We start from the raw sequence: 12,950 nt of genomic DNA, 5'->3' as shown, positions 1-12,950 counted from the left end.
ATTATTGTGATTAGCGTTCTTCGTTCATATAGAAAATAAAAATAAAGAGAAAGAAAGATGAGAGAAATAATAAGCATTCATATTGGACAAGCTGGAATTCAGGTTGGGAATTCATGTTGGGAGCTATATTGCCTTGAACATGGCATTCAACCTGATGGGGTCATGGCCAGGTTTGTGCTTTCCATTTTTTATTTTCATAATTTTGTAAGAAAAATATATTTGTTGCATTTAATGTAATTCTTAGTTTTATTCATAAGTTCTTTCTGATTGACTTGCTGGAAAATTCTTTGAATGCCAAGGAATTTCTTATTATTTTGGGTGAAATTTTTTATCATTGTTTTCAATTTTGGTATTTTGTATGAATTTTTTATTATTGGATCATTATAGCAAATGTGTATTTTTTACGGAGAAAAAAAAAAGAAAGAGAAAAAGAGAAAACTAACAAACACGAGAAAGGTTCATTTAATCCAATTTGGAACTTCTGCTCTCTTTTTTTGGTGAATGCTATAGTGTCTGAAAGATGGTGTCTAATTATTAAAAAAATTAAAAATTAATATTTAATTTAAAAAATATAAAAATAAATAATTTAAAAAAACAAAAATTTACTATAAAAAAATAATTTAAGTAAAATTTATACGCTAATTTATAGGCATTATAGAATTAATTTTTTTGTTTTTTTTTTTTCATTTGAAGAAATTTAATACCTTTGAAACATTGCATGCATTCTAAGGATTCTTCTTGTTATGGTCGGTTGTAGGCCGTGGATTGAATTGACATTTCAGCTTTGCTAATTTCAATGTTATTTATTGATTATTCATCTTGCTGGATTTAATTATAGTGTATTCAATTATTCTTTGGTTGTGTGATGAAAATTTGTTAAATGATGAATAAACATGCATATTATTATATGCTGTAGTAACCAACATCACCAATAAATTTGATAATTTATTTTAGATATTTGTATTCTAACATGTACTTTATAGTGCTGGTTAATTTTAGTGGTGTACACGCAGCATAATTGTAACAAATAATTAACAGAAGAAAAAAAAGGTTTATTCCTATAAAATATAGAATGATAAATACCAATTTGTACCTACTTGTGTATTGTAGTGATTCGGCAGAAATTTCAGAACACGATGCGTTCAGCACATTCTTTAGTGAAAGTGGATCTGGTCACTTTGTTCCAAGGGCTTTATTTGTTGATCTTGAACCCACTGTAGTTGATGAAGTAAGATCTGGTGCTTACAGACAACTCTTTCATCCTGAAAAGTTAATTTCTGGCAAAGAAGATGCTGCTAATAATTTTTCAAGAGGACGTTATACAGGTGAGTCAATGTTTTCAAGTGAAGTTAGTTGAATCGAATATAATAAAATAATATATATGTTGTAGTTGGAAGAGAAGTTGAAGAGGTATGCTTGAACCGTATCCGGAAGTTGGCTGAAAATTGCAGTGGGTTGCAAGGATTCATGTTTTTTAATGCTGCTGGTGGTGGCACTGGTTCTGGTTTAGGCTCATTGCTTTTGGAACGCTTGTCTGCTGAATATGGCAAGAAGTCTAGACTTGGCTTCATCATTTATCCTTCTCCCCAGGTATTAATTAATTAATTAATTACAGTCTAAGAATGTTCATGGATCGGGTCAGTTTTAATTAGGTGCAGGTACAACTCTAAAAAGATATTAGATCTATTTTAATTTAGTATGAAAGTAACTCGAAATAAACGGAGTTAAACCATATTGATTTGATGCAAAATTAATATATAAAAATTTGTAAATTTTATATACTAAAGTAATAAAATTTTATTTTTAAAATTTAAATTTAATAAATATTATATTATATTTATACTATATTTTAAAACAAAAGTAATATCGTATAATATAAAAAATATCAATTAAAATATAAAAATATAATTTACTCTACTCATTTCATTCTAAAATATATATTTTTACTAGGTTTAATTATTCTGTTGGTCCCTATAGTTTCGCAAAATTTTCAATTAGGTTCTTATACTTTTTTTTCTTTTTAATTGAGTTTCTATACTAATTTTTTTTTCAATTAAGTCTTTCTTAACAGTAATTGGTTTAATTATATAAGAACCCAATTAAAAAAAATTGGTATAAAGATCCAAATAAAAGAAAAAAAAGTATAGGAACCAATTAAAAATAAAATTTGGTGTAAGGACTCAATTAAAAAGAAAAAAAGTATAGAGACTTAATTGAAAATTTCGTAAAACTATAAGAACCAACAGAATAATTAAACATTTTTACTATAAAAAACCAATTCTAGATCATATGATTCAAAGCAAAATTCGAATCCGACCCTAAAATGGCACTAAAAAAAACTGAACCTGACAAAATATATATTGGGTACGAAGCTGATTTTGAGCCAAACCATAGCTTGAACACTCCTAAATTACACTAAATTATAACAAAATAAGCTAAGATTAGAATAAATTGAATTGAAATATATTATTATATCATCTAAGATTGATATATTACTTTATATGTTTTTAATTTGGATGATACTCTCTTACATTTCTTACCTCCCTGTACTTTTGACTATATTTTTGACAACAAAAGTTATGTAAACAAAAAATCAATCATAAGTATAAAATATATACTGAAATATAAAAAAAATTTAATTAGTGTGTCAATATGTGATGTACTAATGATAAAGGCATGCCTAATGATATCTTATGGTATATATATATATTCTCTGTTTGATCAAATTCATGCTTAAATATTAGTGCTTTATTGAATAATGTATGTGATGAAATAATGTTGTTGTTGAAGGTATCTACCGCTGTGGTTGAACCTTACAACACAGTTCTAGCGAACCATGGTCTAATTGAGCACAGTGATGTGGTTGTGCTTTTGGACAACGAAGCAATATACGATATCTGCAGAAGATCATTGGACATTGAAAGACCAACTTACTCCAACTTGAACCGCTTGATATCTCAGTGCATCTCTTCATTAACAACTTCATTGAGATTTCAGGGAGCCATAAATGTTGACATAACAGAGTTCCAAACAAACCTTGTGCCGTATCCAAGAATTCACTTCATGCTCTCCTCCTATGCGCCCGTGATATCGTCCGCCAAGGCGTATCACGAGCAGCTGGCGGTGGCCGAGATCACCAGAGCAGTCTTTGAGCCGGCAAATATGATGGCAAAGTGTGATCCAAGAAATGGAAAGTACATGGCTTGCTGCCTAATGTATCGTGGAGATGTTGTCCCAAAAGATGTTAATGTTGCTGTCTCAAATATTAAGACAAAGCGAACCGTTCAATTTGTTGATTGGTAACTACACTTTTTCCTTCTCTAAATAATCTCCATCTTAAGCCTTTTATAATACATATTATTTTTTTATGATTAATAGAAAGTGGAAATTCAGGTGCAATCATGTGAAGTTGATAATCGAGAGTGGTTAGATGATTTGATTGATTTGATTAAATTTTTATCTAACGACTCTTAACTATCAACTTCAGGTGAAATTGACTGCATTTAAATTTCCACCTTAATAGAAATATATATTACCGCTCTTATTTTAATGATGTTATTTTTTTTATAAAATTTATGTATACATACAATGTTAAAAAAATCATATATAGAGTAACATTATAAATAATAAGAGTGACATTATTATTTTTTAAATAATATGTATTTTGTTTCTTTTTGTTAATTAAAAAAAAATATTATATATTATATACACACTAAAATCTAATTACTAAATTAATTATTATAGTATTGTAGTATAATAAAAGAATATATGAGATGTCAAAATTGTATTTTTATATGCATTGGTTGATTGATGGTTTGATTTTTTTTTTATTTATCAGTGGATTTTAATATAACTATATATGTCATAGTAATTGTAGTAATTATGCAAATAAAATTAAAATTAAAGTCATATTTTTTTATATTTTGGTAATATTTTTTTAAACAATACTTTTTAAAAAGAGTTATTTTAATTTTAACAATATTTTTTAAAATATTATAATTATTGTAACATAATCATATTAGAATAATCGTTATTAAAAGATAATTTAAATATCCAATTAGTTAACAAAAATATTATGTATACATACAAAAAAATCAATAACTTCAACTATTATATATTTTTAATATATATTTTGTATTTTAACGTATATTTTATATAAATAATTAATTTCATAATAATAATGATATTTTTATAATTATTAAGAGTGTTTATTACGATGAAATTGCAGGTGTCCAACTGGTTTCAAGTGCGGAATCAACTACCAGCCACCAACGGCGGTGCCGGGAGGAGATCTGGCAAAGGTGAAGAGAGCAGTATGTATGATAAGCAACAACACAGCAGTGGCAGAGGTTTTCTCTCGCATTGACCACAAATTCGATCTCATGTTCGCAAAGAGAGCCTTTGTTCATTGGTATGTCAGTGAAGGCATGGAAGAAGGTGAGTTCTCTGAGGCTCGTGAGGATCTTGCTGCTCTCCAGAAGGACTACGAAGAAGTTGGTGCAGAAGGTGCAGATCAAGAAGTTGAAGATTACTAAACATTTTTCTTTTTTCTTTTTTATTTTCTACCACACACACATTATTATATTCTATTTGTTTTCTATGCTATATCACATCTTTTCTATAATCAATCGTTGATCTATAATTTATATAAAACTTTTATTTTTTTAATACCTTTTATCAAGTTTCATGGTCCAAAATCCAAATTTCGAGTGTATTTTTTCAGTTTCTCATTATTTATCAAAAAATTAAAATAATTTTTTAAAATTTAAAATTTTTATTCGATCTCTAATCATTTAAAATAATTAGTTTAAGCATGAAGTTTTTAATATGTCAACAAGTCAATATTTATAGAGATTATTTAAACGAATTATTTAAATGGTTGAAAACTTGTTAGAACAATTATTTAAATAGTTAGATAAATTATAAAAAAAAAATTGTTCTTTGGACAAATGATAAGGAAAATAATATTTATTTTTTATATTTTTTCTAGTCAACATTCACTTGTTTAATTACCTTTATTTCTTGCTACAAGAAGGGGTGAAAAACTGAAAACTAAAGATGTTGTCTTTGGAATGGTAAGCAAGATGTAATCATGTAAGCATATCATCTTTGGATGTCATGAATCATTCACCCACTAAAGTCTGATCTCACATTTTAGATAACTTATATCCGCCAATAATTCATTGCTTTCAGGGGCCGACTTAGGTTAAATTTTAGGGGGGACTAAAAATTAATTTTATAATAAAAAAAAGTAAATTAATTTGTTTAAAAAAATTAAACTAAAATTTATATATAATTTATAAAATAAATTTAAAGTTTGGAAGGGACCATTATTTTCCTTTTCTTACATGAGGTTCCGTTCCGAATTGTCTTATGCCAGTAATGTGCTTTGCTGTGATTAAATTATGTAATTTTGGGTTTGGGCCTCTTTCGGTCTGGACCCCTGACCAAAAAAAAAAAAATATGTAAATTAATATCAATATCATTTTGCAATTTAGCATGATGTGGTTGCGGATCCTAATTCAAAATTTTGAGCTCCTAAGTTGAGTCATGTAGATTTGTTTCCATTTTATGGCTAATTGAACATATTCTCGTTATAAAACTCTAGCTTTCGGAAAAAAGACAAGGTATTAAAACTCAAATTACGTATAGTTATTTCTAATCTTATCGTAACCTTCCAATTTTTAATTTCTCTCTCGCCGTCGCAGCTTTACCTGCGCCATTGCAATCCCCTCCTTCTCCTCTCCCGATTGTGTCGACACCAACGCGGACTCCCGGCGACACCGCCCAATACAAAATCGGATGGTTATTGTTGGTGTAGATGGTTGCTTTAATGAATAATCGGATGGTTATTTTATTAGATTCGCTTTAAGTATAAACAGTTAACAAATGTGAGATGTTCAGTTTTCTAGGAAGCTAGATAGTTATTTCAAGTGTTACGTGGATGGTTATTTTATGCATAGGAGAAGCAAAATCCATTCACTCAACCAAATGCATTTCATGAACACCCTTTTAAAAATTAAAACCCACCGGTGATGGTGTCCGTGTGTAGCGACCCTCAATTTTAAAAAAATATAAATATAAATAAGTTATAATTTATTTTATAAAATTAGAATTTTTTATTTTTAAAAAATTATTTTTATTATCAGTAATTGAACTAATTTTATAATAATTTAAATTTAATCAAATCCATAATATTATTATTATTATTATTATTATTATTATTATTATTATTATAAACATTACATACAATTGTTATGAGTATTATATATATTATAAGTTTATATAGTTTTAAACCCTAGTATTATGTATTCATTATTGTTATTATATTCACTACGTTATTATTATTATTATTATTATTATTATTATTACTATTATTACGTTTATTATTATTATTATTATTATTATTATTATTATTATTATTATTATTACATGATCATCATTGCTATTGCTAGTACTATTATTACTATTATTAATTATAAAGGATGGAAATTGTTACGGATCCGACCCACGGATTCTACGCACCCGGTTTCTCGGGAACAACCCGTTTCGACCTGAAGGCCCAAAACCGGCCCTTCAGAGCACCTAACCAACTTTCGATTTCAAACACCTCTCTTATCTTGGCCAAACAAGATAAGATAAGATAACTATCATCGCCTATAAATAAGAGGACCCAGGTCCCTCCAGGTATTCATTCATTCCTCACACTTTCTACCTGTTAGATCCATTCTGACTTGAGCGTCGGAGTGTCTTTGCAGGTACCTCCCCTCCGCTCCACTCGAGTAGTCCGACATCCACCTCGACCCGCAGGTTCCCGATCCTCCTCTCAACCCGTACCAGAGACATCTTGTACAGAAATCAAAGACGGTTTACATTTTGGATTAAGTTACATGTATATATTATCACTATTATTATGCATATATACATACATATAAATATATAATAATAATAAAGAAAGCTAAAGCGGCTTATATATAAGCCTTCATAAGTCATACGTATACATATATATATATATATATATATATATATATATATATATATATATATAGATGAATATCGTAAGAAAGAAAAAAGAGAGAGAATAGCGTAACGAAGAGAAAAAAAAAGGAAAGAACGTAAATCCCTTCGAACTTCCGGCTTTGATTTCTTGCAATCCGTAACTCCAATCAAAAATCTAATCCGGTAAGAGTATTCGTAACCTCTTCTTCTACACGTTGGCACCATTTTTGATTAGTGAAAGTTGACAGTGACATACCTCATCTTTTCTTTGGGTTTGGCCAACGGGAATTTTAGGAGGCATAGATGATTCTGGACATTTTCTTCTTCGATAGCTCAGTCAGAAAGCTTCTCCGGAGCTTCGAATATTTTGATTCCGTACGAAGGTATGGTTTTGGTTTCTCGTAGTTAATATTTAATGTCACGTGAAAACTTAGGCTAAAAGACCTTAAGATAGGAATGGACTGAATGTATAATAGATGGATTGTGTATATGGTATAAAATATGAGGTTTAGTTGTGTTAATAATTTGCTGTTGAAGTTGGTCGGTTTAGAAAAAGATTTAATATTGGTATTTGTTTGATTATGAAATAATATGTTATTGGAAATGATTTGAGTGACTGAGAGGTGTTTGGTTTGATAGTTGGGACCCTTGAAGGGTGGCAGAAATTTGAGTCTTAGAGGAGATATTGCCAAAGTTTCTTTAAGAATTGGAGTTTTGATTGGAGGTAATATTTTAAAGGGAAAGAGATTATTATGTGGCTTGTATATTTGAGACTATTTGTTGACCCTCTGTCGCAAGATGTGACCGGGCACTTTAACTCCCCGGATTCCCCCATGGGCATGCATATAAATATGAATATTGAATATTATTTGAGCTTGGAGTTTAACTCCATGGAATACTATACTATTGAGCTTGGAGTGTGACTCCATGGAATATTATATTTGAGCTTAGAGTTTGACTCCATGGAATATTATTGAGCTTGGGGATGCGCGCACAGAGGGACTGTCCAATGGTTAACTATCAGGACTTGTCGGGTTGGCTGTATAACCGACAGATGAGACTCATCAGCCATAGGACAGGCATACATCATATGCATTTGTTTGCTTTGTTTGAGTGTGCATTGTTTTAGTTTGCTTAACTGTTTAATTCTGCTTATCTGTTACTTGTTCTACTTGCTGTAAATGTTTCTCTATCTGTGTTTTCCTTGCTTGAACTGTATATGTATGTTTTCTGAGAAATCCCTCTTGACGAAGGTGTGAGGGGAGAGGGTTGTTCCACCAGTGATTCGGAGGATTGGAGGCGACAGAAAGTGAAGTATTAAGTTAAAGTTAGATTTAGAACTAGAATACCTTAGACAACTTACCTAATTTCTGGTTTAGTTGAATTCTTAGGCTGAAATCTGAGTGTCGAAGTTCTAAGAATGCCTCTGGCTTTTCCGAGACCTTTTATATTAACTATGTGGGCACCTTTACCATACTGAGAACCTCCAGTTCTCATTCCATACTATGTTGTTATTTTTCAGATGCAGGTCGAAAGGTATCTCATTAGGCGTCTGGACACCTGAGGTAAAGTGGTTACTGTGTTCTTTTGTTGTGCAGTGATGTATATACACGTACTTAGCTTTCTCTCCACATAACTTATTCCTTTTGATCCTCTTAGAGGTTTATGGAGAGGCAGGATTTTGTTTATGTACATCTTGGGTTTTGGATATGTATATATGTATATGTAAATATTCTCCGGCCAGCCTTGACTTCGCAGACTGAGTTAGGAGCTTGTTATTTTGTACCTTTGGCTTTCTATTCCTACTTTTATTATCTTACGTTTGATAGTTATAGTTTTCCTCACACGCAAGTTGTTCCGTCTTCGGAGCGTGGCGCTTTTCATTTTGCGATTTTGTTTTACCCATTTTTCAAGGCTCCTAGTCTATTATCTTCTTTCTACTATTATAAGTATGTATTTTAATTTTTAGAGGTCGTAATACCTTGCCACCTCTGCTTTACGACTTAAGCGTAAGGCTCTGTGTGGTAGGGTGTTACACCGTGTGCCAACCAACGACGAATACAAGGAGTCCAACAACAAGTATGAGTGGGTGAGCATCGCACGGTGATGGTGGATGGTGAGCCAAGCAGCGGGGCAAGGGAGAGCACAGAGCTGACCTTCTTTCTCGCGGCGGTTGAAACCAACGCCGAGGTTGGCTTTCGACAAGGGAGAAAGAGATGTGCGGAGCACAACAGATGCACAACGAGAAGGAGGAGTCCGTCGGCAATGTTAGTTGCCAGCGCGGGAGAGAGAGACGTGCAGGGGAGGGGTGTGATTGATGTCGGTGATGGTGCGATTGACGTCGGTAAAGCGGAATGATTGATGAAGGTGGGGTGACAGAAAGTTTAGGGAGAAGAAGCTGTTTGGATAAATTAGTGTGGTAAATTAGGGTTTGACACAGTTAAATTTTTTGAATAATTGAGTGATTTTTTTATTTGAGTAATTTGGGTAGGGTTGTTTACTTTTTACTTGTAATGGGGCAAATTTTCAGTGGGCCAAGAAATCAGTCCGTTGTTCACATTACTTTTCGGATCTAAAGGTAACACTAATGATTATATCTCTAATATTCCATAAATCTTCATTATACATATTTTACAAATATTCCATTGACTCCCTATACTTTCTCTAAAAATAAAATACCCCAACTCAAGTAACAAAAAAAAAAAATATCCCCCCAATTAAAAATTTTAACCATATGCTCCCTCTCCAAAAACACTACCAACATGGTCCCTACCCCAAGCAGCCCCCACACCGTTGCTCTCTTCTCATCATCGGCCGCCATTGTCACCAGCCCAAGTGCGGCATCACTTTCTTTCCATACTGAAATCCTCCTCGTCGCTGGGCTCGTGGACGCGGTCGTTGCTTCGCTAACTATTTTCAACCGGCATCGCTCTCTACCCCGTTCGACACCAACCTCGCGGCCAAGCTTCCTCATTCGTCGCTGGTTTGGCCAGAACTCCCAACGGCGTCGCGTCTCCTCCTCACGGCATTATCATAGGCCCGTCGCCGCCAGATCCTCCTCACTGCCGATGGTTCGTCAACAAGGACTCCATTGGCGTCTCTCTCCTCCAGACCGAAAACGAACGGCGCCGTCAGACTCCTTCTCGCCTCCGCTGTTTGGCTTGTCCCACACTGTCATTGACGTCGTTTATCCCTTAGTGAAAATAATCATCTTCTAAAGAATAAAAATAATCATTCTAGAGGTGTAGTAGCCCGAGGTAAGGACCGAAAAATGATAACGACGAGTTTTGTGTGTATTAAAAGTTATGGTGAAATTAGGAATAACCGTACGTAGTAAATATTAATTATAATTTTTAATTAATAATCTAATTTTTAATTTTAATTTTATATTTTCTTTGGAAAAGTATATGGAACCAACTAATAATCAGCCAAGAATGGAACAACATAATTAATTATAATTAGTTTTATTAATTTATAATTTAATTTGTTTTTTAAATTATTGTTGATCTCGTTCAAAACATGAGGGAAGATACGCTAGTGATAGGAGAGAATCACGGAACAGATCTTTTGATCATTAATTAGTTGATTCCATATAATTAATTATGTTTTATTAATGCGTAACACATGAAACATAGAAATCATATCCAAAACCATCCAATTTACAAGAAAAAGAAACATCCGTATACCTATCAGTAGCAACATCCGGTTAAAGTCACCGGTGCCTCTGATTTACTAGTTGGCTGATTCTTGGCTTATATAGAGTTGGTTCCCTAGCATTGTTGATTTTCTTTTAATTTATTGTTCACAGTTATCATTGTTTTCTTGTTCTTTCTCTTTTGCAATTTATAAATTAGGGATGAGAACAAGGACAACATCAATGCTTAAACTTTCTTCATCACAACGACGACTTCAACTAAAAAGATTTTGATTTTGAAGAGTTTCATAGAATTCGAAATCGCACCGAATCTAATAACTATGGCAATAAAATCCTAGCAAGATTAAACTTATACACACCTCTAGAAAGAAACTGGGAAAAATGATTAAGGGAAAAACGAGCTCATCAAAGGTGGAAGATCCCAGAGAGATTCGTTAGAGTCCTTAACTTGAAAAGCATCCATGAATCCATGAACCCCATGAATTGCAAAAGGTGAACCTGAACCTGAACCTGATACTTGTCTTTCAAAACTACTCAAATCTGGTCTATAAGCATTATCATCAGATACTATTGTTGGTGTGCTCTCTGTAACAATTGTCTCACTCGAATTCGAAAGCGATGATGATGATGATGAGTTCTCAATGATCTCATCACTGCTGCTGATTCCCTTTTTGCTGTTCAAAAGATTCCGAATCCGGGAAGCGACAGGAGGATCCAAGGACGACGAGAAATGATGAGTGATGAAGTTGGTCCGAGCAGCGGAGCCGCGAAGAAGACGCGCGGCTTCGTCGTAGGCTCTGGCCGCTTCCTCTGCAGTCTGATAAGTGCCAAGCCACATTCTGATGTTGTGCGTTGTGTCTTTGATCTCAGCTACCCATCTCCCTGATGCTCTCTGTCTCACTCCAACAAACTTACTACTCTTCTTGTTTCTTTTTCTTGCTTTTTGCTTGCTGGAATCTTTCACTGAGTACTGCTTTGCTTGCTGGAATTCAATTTCCATTCGCTAAAAGAATAACAGAACAATCTGAAGTAATATGGGTTGATGCAGAAAGTCTTGAATTTGAAGGATGCAGAATACACCTAAAGTTTTATATTAATTCCTCAAGTAGTTGCTTGTGACCTGAAAAATTATATATATATTTTTTGTTTTTTACCGTATTTTTCAACTCGGTTCGTTGCGGATCAAAACTTTATTTAAAAGTTTATAATTGGCCAATGAGTTACTACATATATAAGGCAGGATTCGAATCCCAACACTTGTTTAAACGTACTTGTGAGCTAATCACGAAACTAACCCAACTTAATTGAAAAATTATATATATAATGATGACGAAAGTTGATAAGGTTTTTAAGAAGTACAAGTGGGCTCTTAATGTATTGCACATGAACTAACTTTTTTTTTAATTGAAATTTGTCATTTGATAGTATTTTTTTCTTTAATTTGAAGTATTAAAAACTTCAGCATGATATGGACATGTTAACTTACTTTTATCTTCAATGTCTCCCCGATTTTGATAAGAATGGCCGCCGTATGTACCTGTCTCGTTTGTTGGCATTGCATTCAAAGTTCAAACGGCGTTTATGTTTTTTTTTTTCTTTTAATTTCTCGATAGATTGCGGTTCAAATGATGTGCTTTACTAGAAATTTTTAGTCTTCCCCAATAAATAAATAACAAATTGGTAACATAGTTAATTTTTAATATATTAATTCTCGAGATTTGTAGGATAAAACTTAATTCTGGACCTAGGACACAACATAATTAAATTAATGTAATTTTAATTGTAATTACAATTTTTTTCTAGAAGGCGTAATTGCACTACTTACATTTCGTTCTAGCAATTTGGTAAAAGAACCTTATACTATCATTACCTTAAACTGATGTTTAGTTGTTTACATCTGTATGAACCTTATTCTTGGGTACAAAATTTGGGGGTTGTTCTTTTTCATTTTTTTTAAGTTCGTAATACACACAAAAAAAAAAAAAAAATCCACACACGTATTATTGATTGATACATAGTTCACAATCTTATTCTATTGGTGTTTAAGTTTTCCACTCTTAAGATACATATATAATTATTTTTCCTACATTGTTGTTCAAAAAAATCACACTGCACGTATTAAATAAGAAATGAATAATAGTTTCAAGTAATAATAATAGTAAAAAATCACAAAATATGCCTCTGCCCTCTGGGCTTTTGTTCAACGTCGAGTTTGGCAATGTTCTTTTGGACAATATCCAAACAAACCTAGTAGTAAGACAAAACCAAAGCAAGAAGCAAGTGTCTGTCCTTCTTC

At 32.3% G+C, this 12,950-nt stretch overlaps 2 protein-coding genes across 2 annotated transcripts; one reads left to right on the top strand and one right to left on the bottom strand.

Annotated features, from left to right (window-relative positions):
- Positions 1–57: 57 nt before the first annotated feature.
- Positions 58–4,583, top strand: LOC130955640 (tubulin alpha-5 chain-like). Its single transcript, XM_057882556.1, has 5 exons — positions 58–170; positions 1,111–1,325; positions 1,391–1,590; positions 2,791–3,299; positions 4,229–4,583. The coding sequence occupies exons 1-5, from the start codon at positions 58–60 to the stop codon at positions 4,533–4,535; spliced, it is 1,344 nt and encodes a 447-aa protein (XP_057738539.1). The 3' UTR covers positions 4,536–4,583.
- Positions 4,584–10,631: 6,048 nt separating this feature from the next.
- On the bottom strand, positions 10,632–11,739 carry LOC130956104 (ethylene-responsive transcription factor ERN1-like). The gene has a single exon (XM_057883135.1). It carries the CDS (start codon positions 11,652–11,654, stop codon positions 11,040–11,042), a length of 615 nt encoding a protein of 204 aa, XP_057739118.1. The 5' UTR covers positions 11,655–11,739; the 3' UTR covers positions 10,632–11,039.
- Positions 11,740–12,950: the final 1,211 nt, after the last annotated feature.

Source organism: Arachis stenosperma, chromosome 10 (assembly GCF_014773155.1).
Source record: "Arachis stenosperma cultivar V10309 chromosome 10, arast.V10309.gnm1.PFL2, whole genome shotgun sequence".
Lineage (NCBI taxonomy): Eukaryota > Viridiplantae > Streptophyta > Magnoliopsida > Fabales > Fabaceae > Arachis > Arachis stenosperma.
The sequence above is the reverse complement of the archived record's forward strand: the minus strand, read 5'-3'. Positions and strand labels throughout refer to the sequence as shown.